The sequence below is a fragment of the Marmota flaviventris genome, chromosome 1, assembly GCF_047511675.1.
Source record: "Marmota flaviventris isolate mMarFla1 chromosome 1, mMarFla1.hap1, whole genome shotgun sequence".
Lineage (NCBI taxonomy): Eukaryota > Metazoa > Chordata > Mammalia > Rodentia > Sciuridae > Marmota > Marmota flaviventris.
Genome location: NC_092498.1, coordinates 60,510,877 through 60,527,031, shown reverse-complemented (window position 1 = coordinate 60,527,031; position 16,155 = coordinate 60,510,877). Strand labels below are relative to the sequence as shown.

Sequence of the window (16,155 nt, the reverse complement as noted above, 5' to 3'; positions counted from 1 at the left end):
AAACACCAACTACATTATATAAATGAACAAAAATCAGGATGAGTGAGAATTTCTTATCATTTACACTTAAAAACAGAAGGCAAATGGAACTAGAAAAAAAATCTCTACCAACTTGAAAATATTACTCTATAAAAATATACTCCAAATAAAAAAGCAAAATAAAGATCTTTTCAGACATAAAGAAGTTGAAAGAGTTCATCGCCCGCAGACCTGCCTGAAAGAAATGTTAAAGGAAATCCTTCAAGCAAAAAGAAAAGAATAATATATAGAAGTCTAGATTTATACAGCGGGATGAAGCAGAACAGAACAATGTCAACAAATTTAAAGATTTCTTTTTTGTTAAATACCTTTAAAGCAAAAAGTTACAATGTGTTGTGGGATCTGTTACATTTATAGAAGCATAGCTGGGTGTGGTGGTGCATGCCTATAATCCTAGCAGCTGGGGAAGCTGAGGCTGAATGATCACAAATTTAAAGCCAGCCATGGCAACTTAGTGAGACTCTGTCTAAAATAGAAATAAGAAAGGTCTGGGGGTGCAGCCCAGTGGCAAAGTGCATGTGGGTTCAATCCCCAGTAGTGAAAAGAAAATTATAGAAGCAATATATATGAAAATAGCACAAATGCTCAGAGGGAAGAAACAAAAAAAATATTTCCCCAAAGTTCTTATACTATCTATGATGTGTATAATATTAGTTGAAAGTAGACTATAATATGTTTAAGATGTATGATATACCTTGTTGTCAGCAAGATGATGGAATACAGGAGGTCACTTTCCTGGCTGCTCTGTGGCATGAAACCAAGAAAGCAGATAAGCAGCTTCTCAACACGGTGGGTGAAAAAAGGGGGAGGGGGATTTACTGGGATTTAATACTGGACATCCAAAGTAGAGCAGGGACTCAGGAGATTGGATAAAATAAGGAAGAAATCCCCAGTACCATCATCACTGCCACTGCCTGAGGCACCAGCCAGAGCAGTCCCTCCATAGCAAAATGGGAGGATGGGGGAATTAAAGAAACCTGCATTTTTAGGAGGACTGAGGTGCATTTGGGTAGGGAGAGATCAGAGATCAAAGACACTGCCCAACTAAACTAAAAGCATGCTGCACAATATTCTTGTGCAGGAAAGAAGTTGCATCTCTCCTGCCTTCCTGTGGAAGAGAGAGGAAGGAACTGTTTTGGAACCACAGTGTGGGGGCCAGTAATTGGGGGAGCCAATTCTTGGCAGGTTCTGAGTTTGGCCTGAGTTACAGGGCTAGCAAATCTATGCTGCACAACATAGAGGGTGCCTAAGTGACCAGGAGAAAATCAAACGTGGAGAGGTGTTTACACAAAGGACTACTGGTTGTGGAAATCCATCCAGCTCCCTCCTCTCCCTCCAATCCAGCCATTTGCAGGACCAGCTGGGAGAGACATGCCTGGCCAGGAATTTGATTGAGAAGAAGAGGGAGAGATTGAGTTTGGAGACCAGAAGATGTGGGGTCTGCAGGTGACAGAGGAGAGTAAGAGTTGGCTCCTCCACCCCATGAGTATTTGCTTTGGTGGTTATTATTTGTCTTCCCCTCAACAGTGAGGTACTGGAAACTTTCAGGGACACTATAGGTCCACAGAATAGAAACTCTACTGCCTCAGATACATACTTTTAGGTGGGTAGACACAAAAGCAACATGAAAAAGCAAGGGAACAAATTGCCCCCAAACAAACCAAGACACTTCAATAAGAGAATTCATTGACACCATAGTGGAAGAAATGTCACAGAAGGAGTTTAGAATGTTCATAGTTAAACTGACCTGTGAGGTAAAGGATGATGTAAGGAGTGAAATCAGAGAGAAAATATAGGAAATGAAGATCACTTAAAAAAAAAAAAAAAGATAGATTTACTGAAAAAAATCAAATAGAAATCCTTGGAATGAAGAAATCAATAAACCAAATTGAAAACTTGATGGCAAGCATCACTAACATCTGGACTACTTGGAAGACAAAGTTTCATACAATGAAGACACACACACACACACACGCACACACACACGGGATTGAATCCAGGGGCACTTAACCACTGAGCCAAATCCCCAGCCCTTTTCTATATTTTATTCAGAATCAGAGTCTCACCGAGTTACTTAAGTCCTCCCTAAGTTTCCGAGTCTGGTTTTGAACTCATAATCCTCCTGCCTCAGCCTTCTGAGCTGCTGGGATTTCAGGCATGTGCCATCATGCCTGACTATAATCTTTAAATAATAAGATTGATAAGAAAATAAAGTTGACAATGAAGAAAAGATGTTAAGAGACTACGAACAGAACTTCTAAGAAATATGGGATAACATGAAAAGACCAAAATAAAGATTTATCAGGATAGATGAAGGCTTGGAGGTGAAAACCAAAGGAATGCACAAATTTTTCAATGAAATAATATCAGAAAATTTCCCCAAAACTTATGAATGAAATGGAAAACCAAATACAGGAGGCTTACAGGATCCTGAAAAATCACATTATTATGGAATACCTAACATACAGAATGATAGAATTTTTAAGATTGCCAAAGAAAAATAACATGTCATATTCAGAGGGAAACCAATCCAGATTTCAACTGACCCTAAAACCTAGGTGGTCTTGGAATAATATATACCAAGCTCTGAAAGAAAATGGATGCCAGCCAAAAATACTATACCCAACCAAATTAAGCCTCAGAAGTGACAATGAAATAAAAACCTTCCATGTCAAAAGTTAAAAGAATTCCCAACTAGAAAGCCTGTACTACAAAACATACTCAATAAAATATTTCATTAAGAAATGAAAAATAAAAGTTAAAACCAGCAAAGGGAGGAACTGCACTAGACGAATAGTCAAAGGAAAAACGAATTCAAATTAAAAAACAGATAAGGGACTGGGATTGTGGCTCAGCGGTAGAGCGCTCGCCTAGCACAGACGATACCTGGGTTCGATTCTCAACACCACATAAAAAATAAAAGGCAGGGGGTTGGGGTTATGGCTCAGTGGTAGAGCACTTGCCTACCATGTGTGAGACAAGGAGTTCAGTTCTCAGCACCACATATAAACAAATAAAATAAGGTTCATTGACAACTAAAACTATATTAAAAAGAATAAAAATAAAAAGCATTGTATTGTGTCCATTTACCAAAAAAAAAAAAAAGATTCTCTTTTAAAAAACAGAAATAACTAAAAATTACAAGGAATAATAATCATTTCTCAATAATAATATTGAATGTAAATGGCCTAAACTCATCAATCAAAAGGCATAGACTGGCAGATTAAAAAAAAAAAAAAGTCCCAATAATATACTGTCTCCAAGAGACTCAAATCATAGGCAAAGACACCCACAGACTGCAGGTAAAAGGATGGGAAAAAAACATAACATTTACCTGGATCTCATAAACAAGCAGAGGTTTCTATCTTCATATTAGATAAAGTAGCATTCAAGCCAAAGTCAATCAGAAGGGACAAAGAAGGGCATTTCATATTGCCTAAGGGTTAGGGTTTCAGAGAACAGTGTCTGCTAATAAAGCAATAAACACAGCAAACATAGCTTTTACAGTGGGTATGTGCCAATTTACATATAAAAGTCATGATAGGCCAGGGGTGACACAAATATATTATCTTATAGAAGTCAACACACCAAGAGTCCAGAAACTGACACATAGCCCAACCCTGCACCAACAGGGGGATAACTTCTTGTCAAAGAAGCAAGGAAATTTTGCTTGCCAGTGCTCTGACAACACTTTATCCCATAACATAGCAGTCTATGTTAGGATTTCCCTGCTTCACAAAGAGCAAGATAAGTATTCCTCCTTGAAGGTCCAAGGTTAGGCCTAGCAACAGGAAAGACAGTAGAATGAATCGGACATAACTTTCCAGTGTTCATATATGGAATACACGACCAGTGAAACTCCATATCATGTAGAACCACAAAAAAGGGAACCTGATCAGAATAAGTTATACTCCTTGTATTAAAAAAAAAACAAAAAAAAAACAGTTTCCCTCAAATTAGGATGATTGACTAAAGCAGAGTTCTGTTGGAATAACAAAGCAGTTGCACCTCTCCACAAGAAAACCTCTTAAATTTCCTCTTAGAAATTAAATTAAATATTTACATTAGGAAATTACAACCATAATGTATTTTCTGAGAATACAATAATTCTTTATTCTATTGCTCATTAGAAATAGAGAAAGAAAAATTGTAGACTAAGAGTCTCACAATGCTGAAGCTGCATGAGAATAGATCAAATAGTCTGTCTCACATTTATTCAAATAGTGGCTACCTGGCTCTCCTGGTCACCAGGAAATCTGTCTGAAAGCAAAGATACAAAACTAGTTTCCTGATATTTAGAATAGGATCTTTCTTCTACATACCTCACAACATGTTCAAGTGAGATTTAAAAAAAAATTACCATTTTAAGTATTACTGACTAAGCAGTGCTTCCTTCCAAGCAGATGAACTCCAAAACTGCCTGAGGCATTCCTAGGGTGAAAGCATCCACAACCTCTGTTAACTCAAGGCATTGTACTAATGCTTTTTCACTCTTCTTTCCTTTCTTTTTCTGTGTGTGTGTGTGTGTGTGTGTGTGTGTGTGTGTGTTTATCTAGCCAAAATCTCACAATGTAAGTCAAATTACTATGTTGCTTTAAATCCTGGGGTTAATGAGGAATAGATGATCAGACGGTTTTGCTGTAAGCTGCCATAGGTTTAAAGACAAATGTAGGCTTTCCATTTTTAAACATTTCTATATTGAGTAATCCAAGTGCTTTCTCCCAAAGCCCGATTTTCATCCTTTGAACAATTTCATTTCTTTTTTAGACAGCATTAACTTCTCCTGTTCATCTTCTAACTGGATAACTCAAGATTATTTTTGAATTCTTGCCTGATGTCCAAAAAGGATGCTAATAAAAATACTTATAACTGATATTATTGTGGGATTACCATATACCAGACACTGAATTGAGTATATTGTGTAAGTTACAGGATAATATGGAATATTTGCTCCTGGGAAACTCTAAAAGAATGAATGATCTCTTTCCTTCCCCGATTACAAAAATCACACAATTCTATTTTGAGCCCAATTTGTCTCCTCCCAAGGGTGGTACAACCTTTGGAGTTTTCAGTCTGAAAGCAGAAGTTTTCAAGTCCCAGAAGACAATGCTGCAGCCAAGCTTTGGTTTGGGAATTTGGTGAATAGACAACGGCTAGTGGAGACTGAAAAGGTGAGAACTTCTGGTCAAAGGGCTTGTCCCCAAGATGGGTTGCACTTGTATAAAAGGGACATGATTGTGAGGTTTGTGTAGGGAAAGATGGGCACCGAGATCAGAGGCCTTTTCAAGCAGAGGTGAGGAGACAGGAGCCAAACCTAAGTCAGCAGGGAGGACCTCTGTGGAGAACATTGCTGAACTAGCGGGAGCATCTACATCCCACAGGCATAGAAGAGTTGGCCAGGCTGCAGAAGGCACCAGGGGAGGGGGACAGGTCCCACCAGACAATAAGGACCAGGCTACTTCCATATTTTCCAGACACTGGCTGAATCCCCTGAATTTTTGTACCCACCTAGGAAGGAGGGGTAATGGATTGAATTCTTGGTATTCTTTTGAATAGGTACTCAAAACCAGATTGAGGTTGATTTAGGACAAATGGACTAAAGTTCTGTTGCCCAGGAGTGCTCTGGATCAAGGCCATGTACATCACATGGACATTCTCTTATTCCATACTCACAAGAACTGCATGAGGCTCCACCTTTAGCTGCTCTCAATCTCATTTTACAGATCAGGATCCAGGAAGTTAAGCAATGTATCCAAGGTCACACACATGCTACAAGATAATCTCAGCTCTGCCTGATTTCAGAGCTCACCTGTGATCTTTTTTTTCCCTTTTTTTTAATTGATTCTATTTTTTAAAATACATGACAGCAGAATGTATTACAATTCTTATTATACATATAGAGCACAATTTTTCATATCTTTGTATATAAAGTATGCTCACGCCAATTCATGTCTTTATACATGTACTTTGATTTGTTTTTTGCTTACAATCCTTATTACACATATATACCACAATTTTTCTTATCTCTGTATATAAAGTATGTTGACACCCAATTCGTATCTTCATACATGTACTTTGGATAATGATGTCCATCACATTCCACCATCCTTGCTAATCCCCTTCCCCCTACCTTTCCCTCCCACCCCCCTTCCCTATCTAGAATTCATCTATTCCTCCCTTGCTCTCCCTCCCTACCCTGAGTCAGCCTCCTTATATCAGAGAAAACATTCGGCATTTATTTATTTTATTTTTTTTTTGGCTAATTTCACTTAGCATTATCTTCTCCAACGCCATCCATTTACCTGCAAATGTCATGATTTTATTCTCTTTTATTGCTGAGTAAAATTCCATTGTGTGATCTTTATCATAGTGCAGGATGACTTCAGTTAATCTGTGAGTTTTTTAAATGATGTCACTTTGCAAATAATTATAAATCAATTCCATCATCCAAATGTGACCAAAGTAACAGAGGTCAACTTAATTATATTTACCAAATTTGTGGATACATATTTGTACCATGTTCAGTTTCTCTAAAATTGCATAAAACTTCCATCATAAAGAATAGTACTTTTAACGTATTGTTAGCTTTCCACTACTTTAACAAAATACCTGAGATAAACAACTTATAAGGAGGAAAAGAATCTTTTGCTCAGTTTCAGGGGTCTCAGTCAAGGGTTGACTGATTCTGTTGCCTGTAACCAAGCAAGTACCTCATGGCAGGAGTGTGTGGTAGAGAAATTGCTCACCTCACATCAGCCAGGGGGTAGAGAAAGACAGGAAGGGGTAGAGTGTCAACATTCCCTTCAAGAACATGCCCCCATTGACTTACTTTCCTTCCACTATACCCACTTGCTAAAGGTTCCACCACCTTCCAATAGCACCACAGGCTGGAAACAAAGGCTTTAACAAAAGGGCTTTTGGAAGACTCTTTTCCAAGTTGTGACATGCATGCTAAATTTTAAGTTAATAATATTGTCAGTATGGAGTTGTTTACTAAGTATCCTAGTGAAGAATGTGATACTGTAATGCAGTACCAGATTTGTAGGACCCCAATAGACCTCCAGGAGCCGAATCCGATGCAATCACACAAGAGTCTTTATTGCAAGCTCGAGCCTGGACTCACAATCGTTCCTGACACAGCAGTCCCAGGGAGTATCCCGGTCCTTTGTTCAGTGAGATTTTATAGGTTTTTGGGGATACTCAATGCGTCACAACATCACACAGCAAATCATTCCATACCGCGGGAAAATCAAACAACAACTCTTAACATTGATTAGCACATTCACTGGTGGGAACAAGTTGGGTAGGGTGATTGGTTAGTACAAGAGGGGGATTCGTTTGAACTGATTGGTTTAAGCCACGAGGGGTGTACGTGATAAACTACATGGTTTCCCAACATGTTATCAACCACCATAAACTACTAGGGGTTCATCTGGCATCCCAGGTATTTTCCCTGTCTCATTCTGATTGGTGGTTGCTAGGGGGTTGCTATGAGTCTTTACCTAGCCTAACTGAGTCAGGGACACCTGGTGCCACAGATCTCTCCTGTTATTTGCAGACAAACAACTCAGCAGGGTAGGTATGTGCCTAGGAAGGCTCTTAGGGTTTTCCAAGGACAAGGGTCATGCCCCTTTCCTTGAACAGGCTTTGCTCTGAGGTAGAGGCTGGTTTCTCAAAAATGGAGTCACATCAGTTTCTCAATATCTCAGTGTTGTACTCACCAAGCAACATGGAATTTCAAGGTCCCTGTGCTAGGCAGCCCTTATCTTAAGGATATAATTCAAATCCCTTGGCTCCACAAAGTTGTTTCCCAGCCTTATCTTCTACCCCTTGCCTATACCTCCAGCTATACTAAACTATTTGCATAGGATTGTTATACTGGCCACTCTATCACAGCATTTACCCTCCACAGCCAGCTACTGGTTTTTAAGACTGTGTAACTAGCCAAGGATGTTGGCATATATCTGTAATCTCAGCAACTCAGGAAGCTGGGGCAGTAGGATCAAAAGTTTAGGGCTAGCCTGGGCAATGTGGCACAGACCATTTCAAAATAAAAAGAGTCAGGGGTGTAACTCAGTGGTAGAGTACCCCTGGGTTCAATCCCTATTTTAATTTCTATATCCCTAGCACCTAGCTCAGTGCCTAGCACATATTGAAAAACCATCCATGGAATAGATAAAAGAAAAACTATAAAATTGGCATTTTAAAAATGCTTGATCTGTTTCCATTTCCTAGGCTGACCTCTTATCCTAACATCTTTCTCTAAACAGCAGAATTCATGCTATGAGAATATTTCAGCCTCACTAAACTAACCCAGTAATTTTGGCTGATAGCAAGAGGTATAAATAGAAGTCAGAATAGCTGTCAGCTCAAAGTCTGCATTTCCAAGCAAAACAAGTAAATGCATTTGCAAACACTGAGTATATATCTCAAGGGATAAAAACTGGTCGTAGCCTTTGGGAATATGTCTGTTTTGCCTTAAAGCACACCTCTTCTTTAAGAGAAACCAGAAATTCTCATATATAAATAATTTATCAAAACTTACAGGAATATTTGACCAAGATTAAAATACAATGACAGAAATCATATATAAATATAAATACGTATTAACCCTGTCAAAGAGGTTAATGCATATTTATAGAAAGTCAATTATTGTTAGCAGTACAAGTTAGATTTGGCTTTAAAGACAAAAAGAAAACAAGCCACTAAGTTACATTCCAGATCATTTGTTGAATATACAGAATTAAATAACATTATATAAAAAGGAATAAGGAAAACACTCAGCATTGAGATTAGTAACTATTTTTTCAGACAGAGGAGGCCTAAATATGTTAAAAGTGTAGGTAGCATTGAGAGGCAAGTACCACATTCAAACAGGATACAAGACAGAAGGAGACAGAAGATTGAACAGTGCAAGATTGAACAGCCATTTGTGTGAGGCTTTTTCAGGTTGAGTTCACATTTGGTTACTTCAGGTATTAAATGTTTATTGTAAGGATAAATGGAGACATCTGGCAGCACAATTCAGAGAACAAGTTGAGGTTACAACATTCTGAGACCAGCTCTAATAATCCAATAAATAGCACATCCTGTCAAGTACAGTTTTTCTGCCTCTGCTATTCTTGGGTAGTTTTTGTTAATTTTTTCTCTTTCCTCAACTATCACTACCTCCTCTCTATCTTATCATTTTGTTGAGTTCATAGCTTCTTCTGGATCTCTATTTTTCTAGCATTTCTGTCTTCTAATGCTATGTCCTAAACTGAAATTTGCAGTAAGAGAGAATCTAACTAGTCTGCAAGTCTCCATCAAAGACAGTGCCTCTACTGAGCAAAGCTCTCATGCTAACTGGTCCCATAGGCTCTCTGAGGCCTACTGAATGGTTGGCCACTATAGGGTCAGGCACCAATCATTGACCCATTCAGTGATGGCTGAGAGAAAAAAGTGACACAGTTCAGCAAAGCTTCACAAATATGCAGAAACAATTTCTGCTTTTATACTCTAGTCTCAAGTTTATCTTATTGAACCTAAATGATTTACAACAAAAGTCAGAAAGGAAAAGATTAAAGATAATGGCAAGAGGAAGAATGAGGTGGCCTTGTTCATATAGGTTGGGCAGAAGAGAATGTCGAGGTTGGCCTCACAGAGCAATATCTCCTCCACAGAGCTAAGGCAGGGAGAAAATGGCAGAATTAGTAATGCTTAATGATGTCCACTCTTCTAATAAAGAGAAAACATGACAATAGTTTCAGGATGAGAGAGATTAGGAGGTTAAGGATAACAAAGTTTTGAAAGAGTCATTGTATAAAATATATAAGTGGATGATATTGATTTTTAAAAATTGTCAAATATAGGACTCAGAGGTTCTAGTAATATATAAGCATGATTAACAGAAAATCAAGTTGGATGCTCTCCCAACTCAAAGCAAGCAGACAATGTGCGGTTGAGGGTTGAGAACAGGAAGGAGGTAAAGACTCTAGGGTGTTGTATCCACAACTGAGTCAGAGATCCAACAAGAACTATGAATGGAATATGCATATGAGAATTTGATAAAAGTGTTTATAATTGGATATAGTATATATGCTTACAAAAGAATGAGAAAACTTCCCTCTCACATTTTATTCTGTCTCCTTGTGAAGAAAGAAAATTAAATGTTGGCTTTTTGTAAAACAATTCTTCATGTAAGATAATTTATATGAAGCATGACTATTAGTTGGCAGGGAGGGATTTGATCTTATATAGCATCAATGCCTAGTAAAAAACGTTTTTGTTAATTATCCCAAGCCACTACTTCTTTGTTTTTCTTGTTGGGAAAGGGGAGGAGAACTAATCTTTTTGCACAACCAGCACTTATCAGTTCCTATGGTAGGTGCTTTACATATATTCTCATTAATTCTTCTAGTAGACCTATAAGACAGATACTACTGTCAGTAACCTACAGATGACAAAACCAAATTTGTTCAAGATTGTAATTCAAGTCTGAAGCCAATGCACATGTTCTTTTCAATAGGTCATACTGCAGAGAGCTGAATAGGGAGATGTTGAGATGCATTCTGACTTTTTCCTATGACCAAAGATTGGTGGTTATATAAAATATATGACCTCTCTACAACAAATATGGGCACATAATTTATCAGTAACACATGATGAGGTACTTTGATAAGTCAAGACATGCCAAATTGTTTATATAAAGATACTATTATAAGGGCTGGGGTTGTGGCTCAGTGATAGAGTGTTTGTCTAGCATGTGTGAGGCACTGGGTTCAATTCTTAGCACCACATATAAATAAAAAAATAAAATAAAGATCCATCAACAACTAATAAAAAAGTAAAGATACTTTTATAAAATATACCTACAAGGAGTATAAGGAGAGTCTGGGTTCTATAATTGACCAGTTGTACAATATTGGCAAGCTTCTTAACCTCTTTTGTGGACTGTTTGTTAAATGAGGAATTTGGATCAGGTAGTGTCTAATGCCCCATTAAACTCAACTCATTCATCATTCAGTCAATACACTGAGATTCTTCCATGTATCAGGCACCATTTTAGACAGTGGTAAATACAGTTTGGAATTCATGTAACTTACATTCTATAAAATTTCTGACCTTAAGACAGTAATTCTCAGGAAAAAAAAAAGAAAGAAAGAAGCGGAAAAATGGTGGTAATTCTCAAGGTGGTGAAGGGTGGTGACAAATTTTCCAAATATTTTTTGAAAGTATATCTGTACCAACTCTGAAAGAATAAGAAATATATACATATTGGTGGTTAATCATCAGAAAGACTAAGCCATGATTATAAACTTAGAAATTTCAGTGCTACCTTCCATTCTCCAGAGGGATGAGGGGCTACAAATTATAACAGATAATAACCACAGAATGAAGCCCCTATAAAAATTCCTGACTATAAAGCACAAGGTATTTCCAGATTGCCAAATAGGTAGAGGTACCTGGAGGGTGGGTGCACCTCAAGATGGAAGCTCTGTGTCCCTTCCCCCATACCATCCCCTACATCATTTGTATCCTCTACAATATCCTTTTAATAAATTGGTAAACAAGGTATTTCCCTGAATTCTGGGAACTGCTCTAGCAAATACACTCAGGCAAGGGGTTGTTGGAACCCAATTTATGGCTGGTCATTCAGAAATACACATCACAATCTGGAGGTTTCAACTGGCATCTGAAGTTGAGGGCTTTCTTGTAGGACTGGGCTCTCAAACTGTGGAATCTGATGCTATTTCCTGGTAGTGTCGAACTGACTTATAAACATACCTATTGGTGTCTGCTGAAAAATATGTCAGGAGTATTATGCTGACTAGTGTGTGAGAGTAAGATAAACACTTTGGTTTTTCCTGTCCCTAATAGTCTCCTATACCCCGCAGGAAGTAAGTGCTATGGAGAGCCAGTGCTATTAAGCATTTGCATTTGTGGTATCCTTTATGCAGGATGGCAGAAAAAAGGTTGAGAATTAGTGTTTTATGTAATACAATGAATGAAAGAGGAGTAGTGATATTGTTCTCTTTTCGAAGTCTGAAGGGAGATTCATTAAAAGAGCCAATTCTAGCCAGGTATTGTGGCATATGCATGTAATCCCAGCAGATAGGGAGACTGAAGTAGGAGGATGAAAAGTTCAAAGCCAGCCTCAGCAAATTAGCGAGGCCCTAAGCAACTTAGCAAGATCCTGCCTCAAAATAAAAACATAAAAAGAACTGCTCCTGGGTTTAATCCTTGATTGATATATATATGGAGTCAATTCTAAGCTTAAAGCAAGTTTGAAACATACTTCAATAGACCCTGATTAATTTTAATACCATGAACACTTGTACCAGACATTAGAATGCATAACCATATTACTATAATCTTTCATTCTAAATTCATATGGCAAAATTATTTGTTAAAAAAAACACTACTTTTGGGGTTGGGGTTGTAGCTCAGCGGTAGAACACTCGCCTCTCACATGTGAGACCTTGGGTTCGATCCTCAGCACCACATAAAAATAAATAAACAAAATAAAGATACTGTGCCCATATATAACTAAAAAGATATAAAAAAACCACTACTTTTCTTCTATGAATTTTAATATTCCAGGCCATAGCCAGTTTTCTGTATTCAAATACAAACAAATAAACAAACATTCATAATATAAAAGCATTTTGGTAATGAAAAGCCTGTGTATGTATAGTTACTCTTTCATAGGTTCTGAGAATCATCAAAAAACACAAAGTATTGGGAAGTTAAAAAAAATTAGTTTTATCCCCCCACACCTAAAGGTTGGAACTAAAGCTTATACTATAGTAAATACAAAATTTAACACAGAAATGTATATGACTTAAAAAAAAGTCAGTCATAGAATGTTTTATTTTAAACTTGCTGTTCAAACTTTCAAATACAACACATGTGGCGAAGAAACAACAGTTAACACACAACATCTGCCACAATTCTATCTTCAAACTGCCTTTTCTATAGTATATGATATGTTACAATTTCTTTCAATTTCTTACATTCATGGTATTCTTAAAGGCAGCAATGTCAATTTTCTACTTTGAAAGAGTTCTATTAATGTTCTAAAATTGCTTAAATGACAACTTTTTCCTTTTAGTATTCTACTGCTGCCCACATTAGTGACATAATTCAGCATATTATTAATAAGTTGTTGAGAGGTATACTGTACTTAATAAATCAACTCCCAACTCTACATTAAATTGAACTTCAACCTAAAACAAGCATTTTCCTAAATCAGTATACTCAGCTACTTTTCTCAAAAATATTTCCATTTTGAAATAAGTTTTTATTTTTTTCTGAGATACAATAGTTTCATCTTTGACTCCTAACAGAACTCATGCCGTACTTTTTTTTTCTCAAAATATATTTGATATATTCTGTGCAAAATGTTAAGTTCTGTTTAGGTATGTACCTTATTTTGAAAAAGTTTTATAAAATATATTTCCTAAAAACAACCTCAACATTAGACAATAGAGGAAGAAGAAACATATCAGACAAAGCCTAATTTTTCACATGAGAAACTAAATATGTTCTTAAAGCTCCAGTAATACATTCCTTGAAAAAACTCAGAATGCACTTTGGTCATTATTAAACATATTAGAACATAGGCAAATAAAACAAAATGCTTTCTGTTGTTTTCTGTAGAAAGAAAACATACTACACAATGAGGCTGAATTGAGGCTGGTTAAAAGGAATGGTAAGAGCAAAGTGATATGACATGGCTCTGTTCTCCACACATTCCTGATTTTAAGATTATAATTTGGGAATTAGAACTGCACCAATCAAATAAATTATTTACAATGAATTATCTCAAATTCCTTAAAACATGGTAAAAACATGAGGATATTCAATATAATACACTTTGCACCAAGAAAATTCTAGATTGTTTCAAATAAATTCTTTGTTTTAGAAACCAGATGATCAATTTTAAAAAAAATCACAAAACATTTTACATTTCATGAAATTCCTAAAATACACTTGATTGTACAAATACAACAACTTAAAATCAAGGCCCAATGTAAGATACTATCATATTTGCCCTATTTACCTAACATGCCAACAAGATAAGTTCTCATTGGACACTTGGCAAATTATTGAAGGGGGTAGCAGTTAACTTTCCAGGTTAAAAGCATCTAAAATAGCCCTTGTATAATGGAGGGTGTGGATGTGGATATGGGTGGGTAAGGGGATGCACCAGACTAAGTTTAGAGAATAGAATTTGCAAGCTGAAGCTGTCTTTTCTGAAAATTTGGATATAATTTTATAACTAGCACTCAAACGAATATTTCATTGGTTCTTACCTTATTCTTAAGTTGTTCATTTAAGTGTGGTATGAATAGCATACACTATAGTGTACCATGGGAGAAAATTATTTCACTTGAGTAAACATAATGTACTTTAGTAATATCAGTAGGCACTTCACTTGTGAGATGAGTACATAACTCACTCAAAAGGATACCACATCATGCCCTAGTACACTATAACATATCCCATATAAAGATACACATTAAAAGTAACAATTTTTAAAAGTGCACATTTTGAGCATGCACAGTTGGAGCTGTGCAAACAGCCCAGTGTTTCAAATAAATACAATTATTACTAATTAATTTTTATCAAAATATTTTACAGTATGGTAACCATTTACAATTATTGCTCCATTAAGAGTTTTATCATTAAAGAGCACTTGTTGACCTGTTATGTAATACCATATATATTAATACTGAAGGGTGCTTAAACTGCAGCTTAATCAGTTTAGATCCTGGCATTGTTCCTAAATATTTCAAGAGAAAACCTGAATGGATCTTGATTTACCCAATAAAATGCTTTATGTGTCCAATATAATATTCCAAAGTTAAAGGATTTTTTCCTTAAGTAAGGCAATTTCATGGCATTGATGGAAAAACAGTGCTTAGCAATGGCTTCTATTTTCATAACATCTTATTTTGTCAATTATTTATGACCAATTACCAGGATCTCAAGTATCTGGATATCAGTTTTATCACCCTTTCAACAACTAAGAACATAAATGCTTAACAATAAAATATAAAGATTAAAATAAATGTAAAAAAAAACAGTGAACAGGTAAAATAAATATAAGAATTGCACAAGATAGTCTGATGTAAACACTTCAATTTCCCAGCGGAGACTCCTGAAGCAGAGTCGGTGACTGCTTTCAAGCAGCTTAGTCAGTACTTGTATTCTGGAAAAGAGGCTACATCTTCTTTTCTCTGAATTGTCATGATTTAATCTTCCACAACTAGAGAAAAAAGTAATAGAATTAATGACAATGGAGTTAGTTTCAGTATGAAAACTTAAATTATACCATATACTATTTTTATCTAAATTTCATTCACAAACTAGTGCAGGTTCTAGTATTTTTAACTCCTCTCTTCTCTTTTCAAAAAAAACTCACCTTAAAAAAAAACAAAAGGGTTAAAAACATATTTCTCATTTTCTTTTACAGGAAAGTACCAATATATGATCATTCTATACCTTAACAGTTGTGCATATATTGACAGATATATGCATTGCTATATAGATAAGTAATACATCTTTTGGCTAACAATAGAAATAGGATTATTCCTTCTCTTTATCAGCAAAATTAGATTCAAACTATATGAGGGGAAACAAAAACACTTCCACTTATACCACATAACAGTCCAATATACAATGAATTCTGTTTCAAATTAGGAGTTCTATGAATGTCAGAAGCCATGAATATATATCATTCTTCCAAATTAAATATAAAACTATTTTTATTAATTGTATACAATCTTATCAAAATTACTCCGTTGCTGTGCATATGAGATTTCAAAAGAATGATAGGGTAAAAAAAGGCCACAAAAATGCAACAGAGTGCTAAGAGATTCGCACGCACATACGCACGCACGCAAGCTCTTACCTTTAAATTAAATCCAAGCAAGTCACTGATAACACCAGAAACAGCTGACAGGATGACAACCTGGGTGATATTATAAAGCAGTGGATTCATTGTAAGACCATATAATCTAAAGGGACTGTCCAATTCCTAGCCAAAGAGAAAAAAACATTAGCCTCAAATTCAATAAGAACTATCAGTTTAACTAATTCAGGACAAAATACAGCAAGGATTTAAAAGAA

The 16,155-nt window shown here is 36.2% G+C and overlaps 1 protein-coding gene across 2 annotated transcripts in view; it reads right to left on the bottom strand.

Moving 5' to 3' along the window:
• Positions 1-12,873: 12,873 nt before the first annotated feature.
• The window catches only part of Phtf2 (putative homeodomain transcription factor 2), a 138,508-nt gene continuing 135,226 nt past the window's right edge, over positions 12,874-16,155 (bottom strand). For both annotated transcript variants that reach the window (XM_027926341.3, XM_071613438.1), the window contains 2 exons: positions 15,938-16,063; positions 12,874-15,292 (listed from right to left, as the gene is read on the bottom strand). In XM_027926341.3, the coding sequence (XP_027782142.2) occupies positions 15,272-15,292; positions 15,938-16,063 (147 nt within the window). In that variant the 3' untranslated portion in view covers positions 12,874-15,271. The remainder of the gene's footprint in view (positions 15,293-15,937; positions 16,064-16,155) is intronic.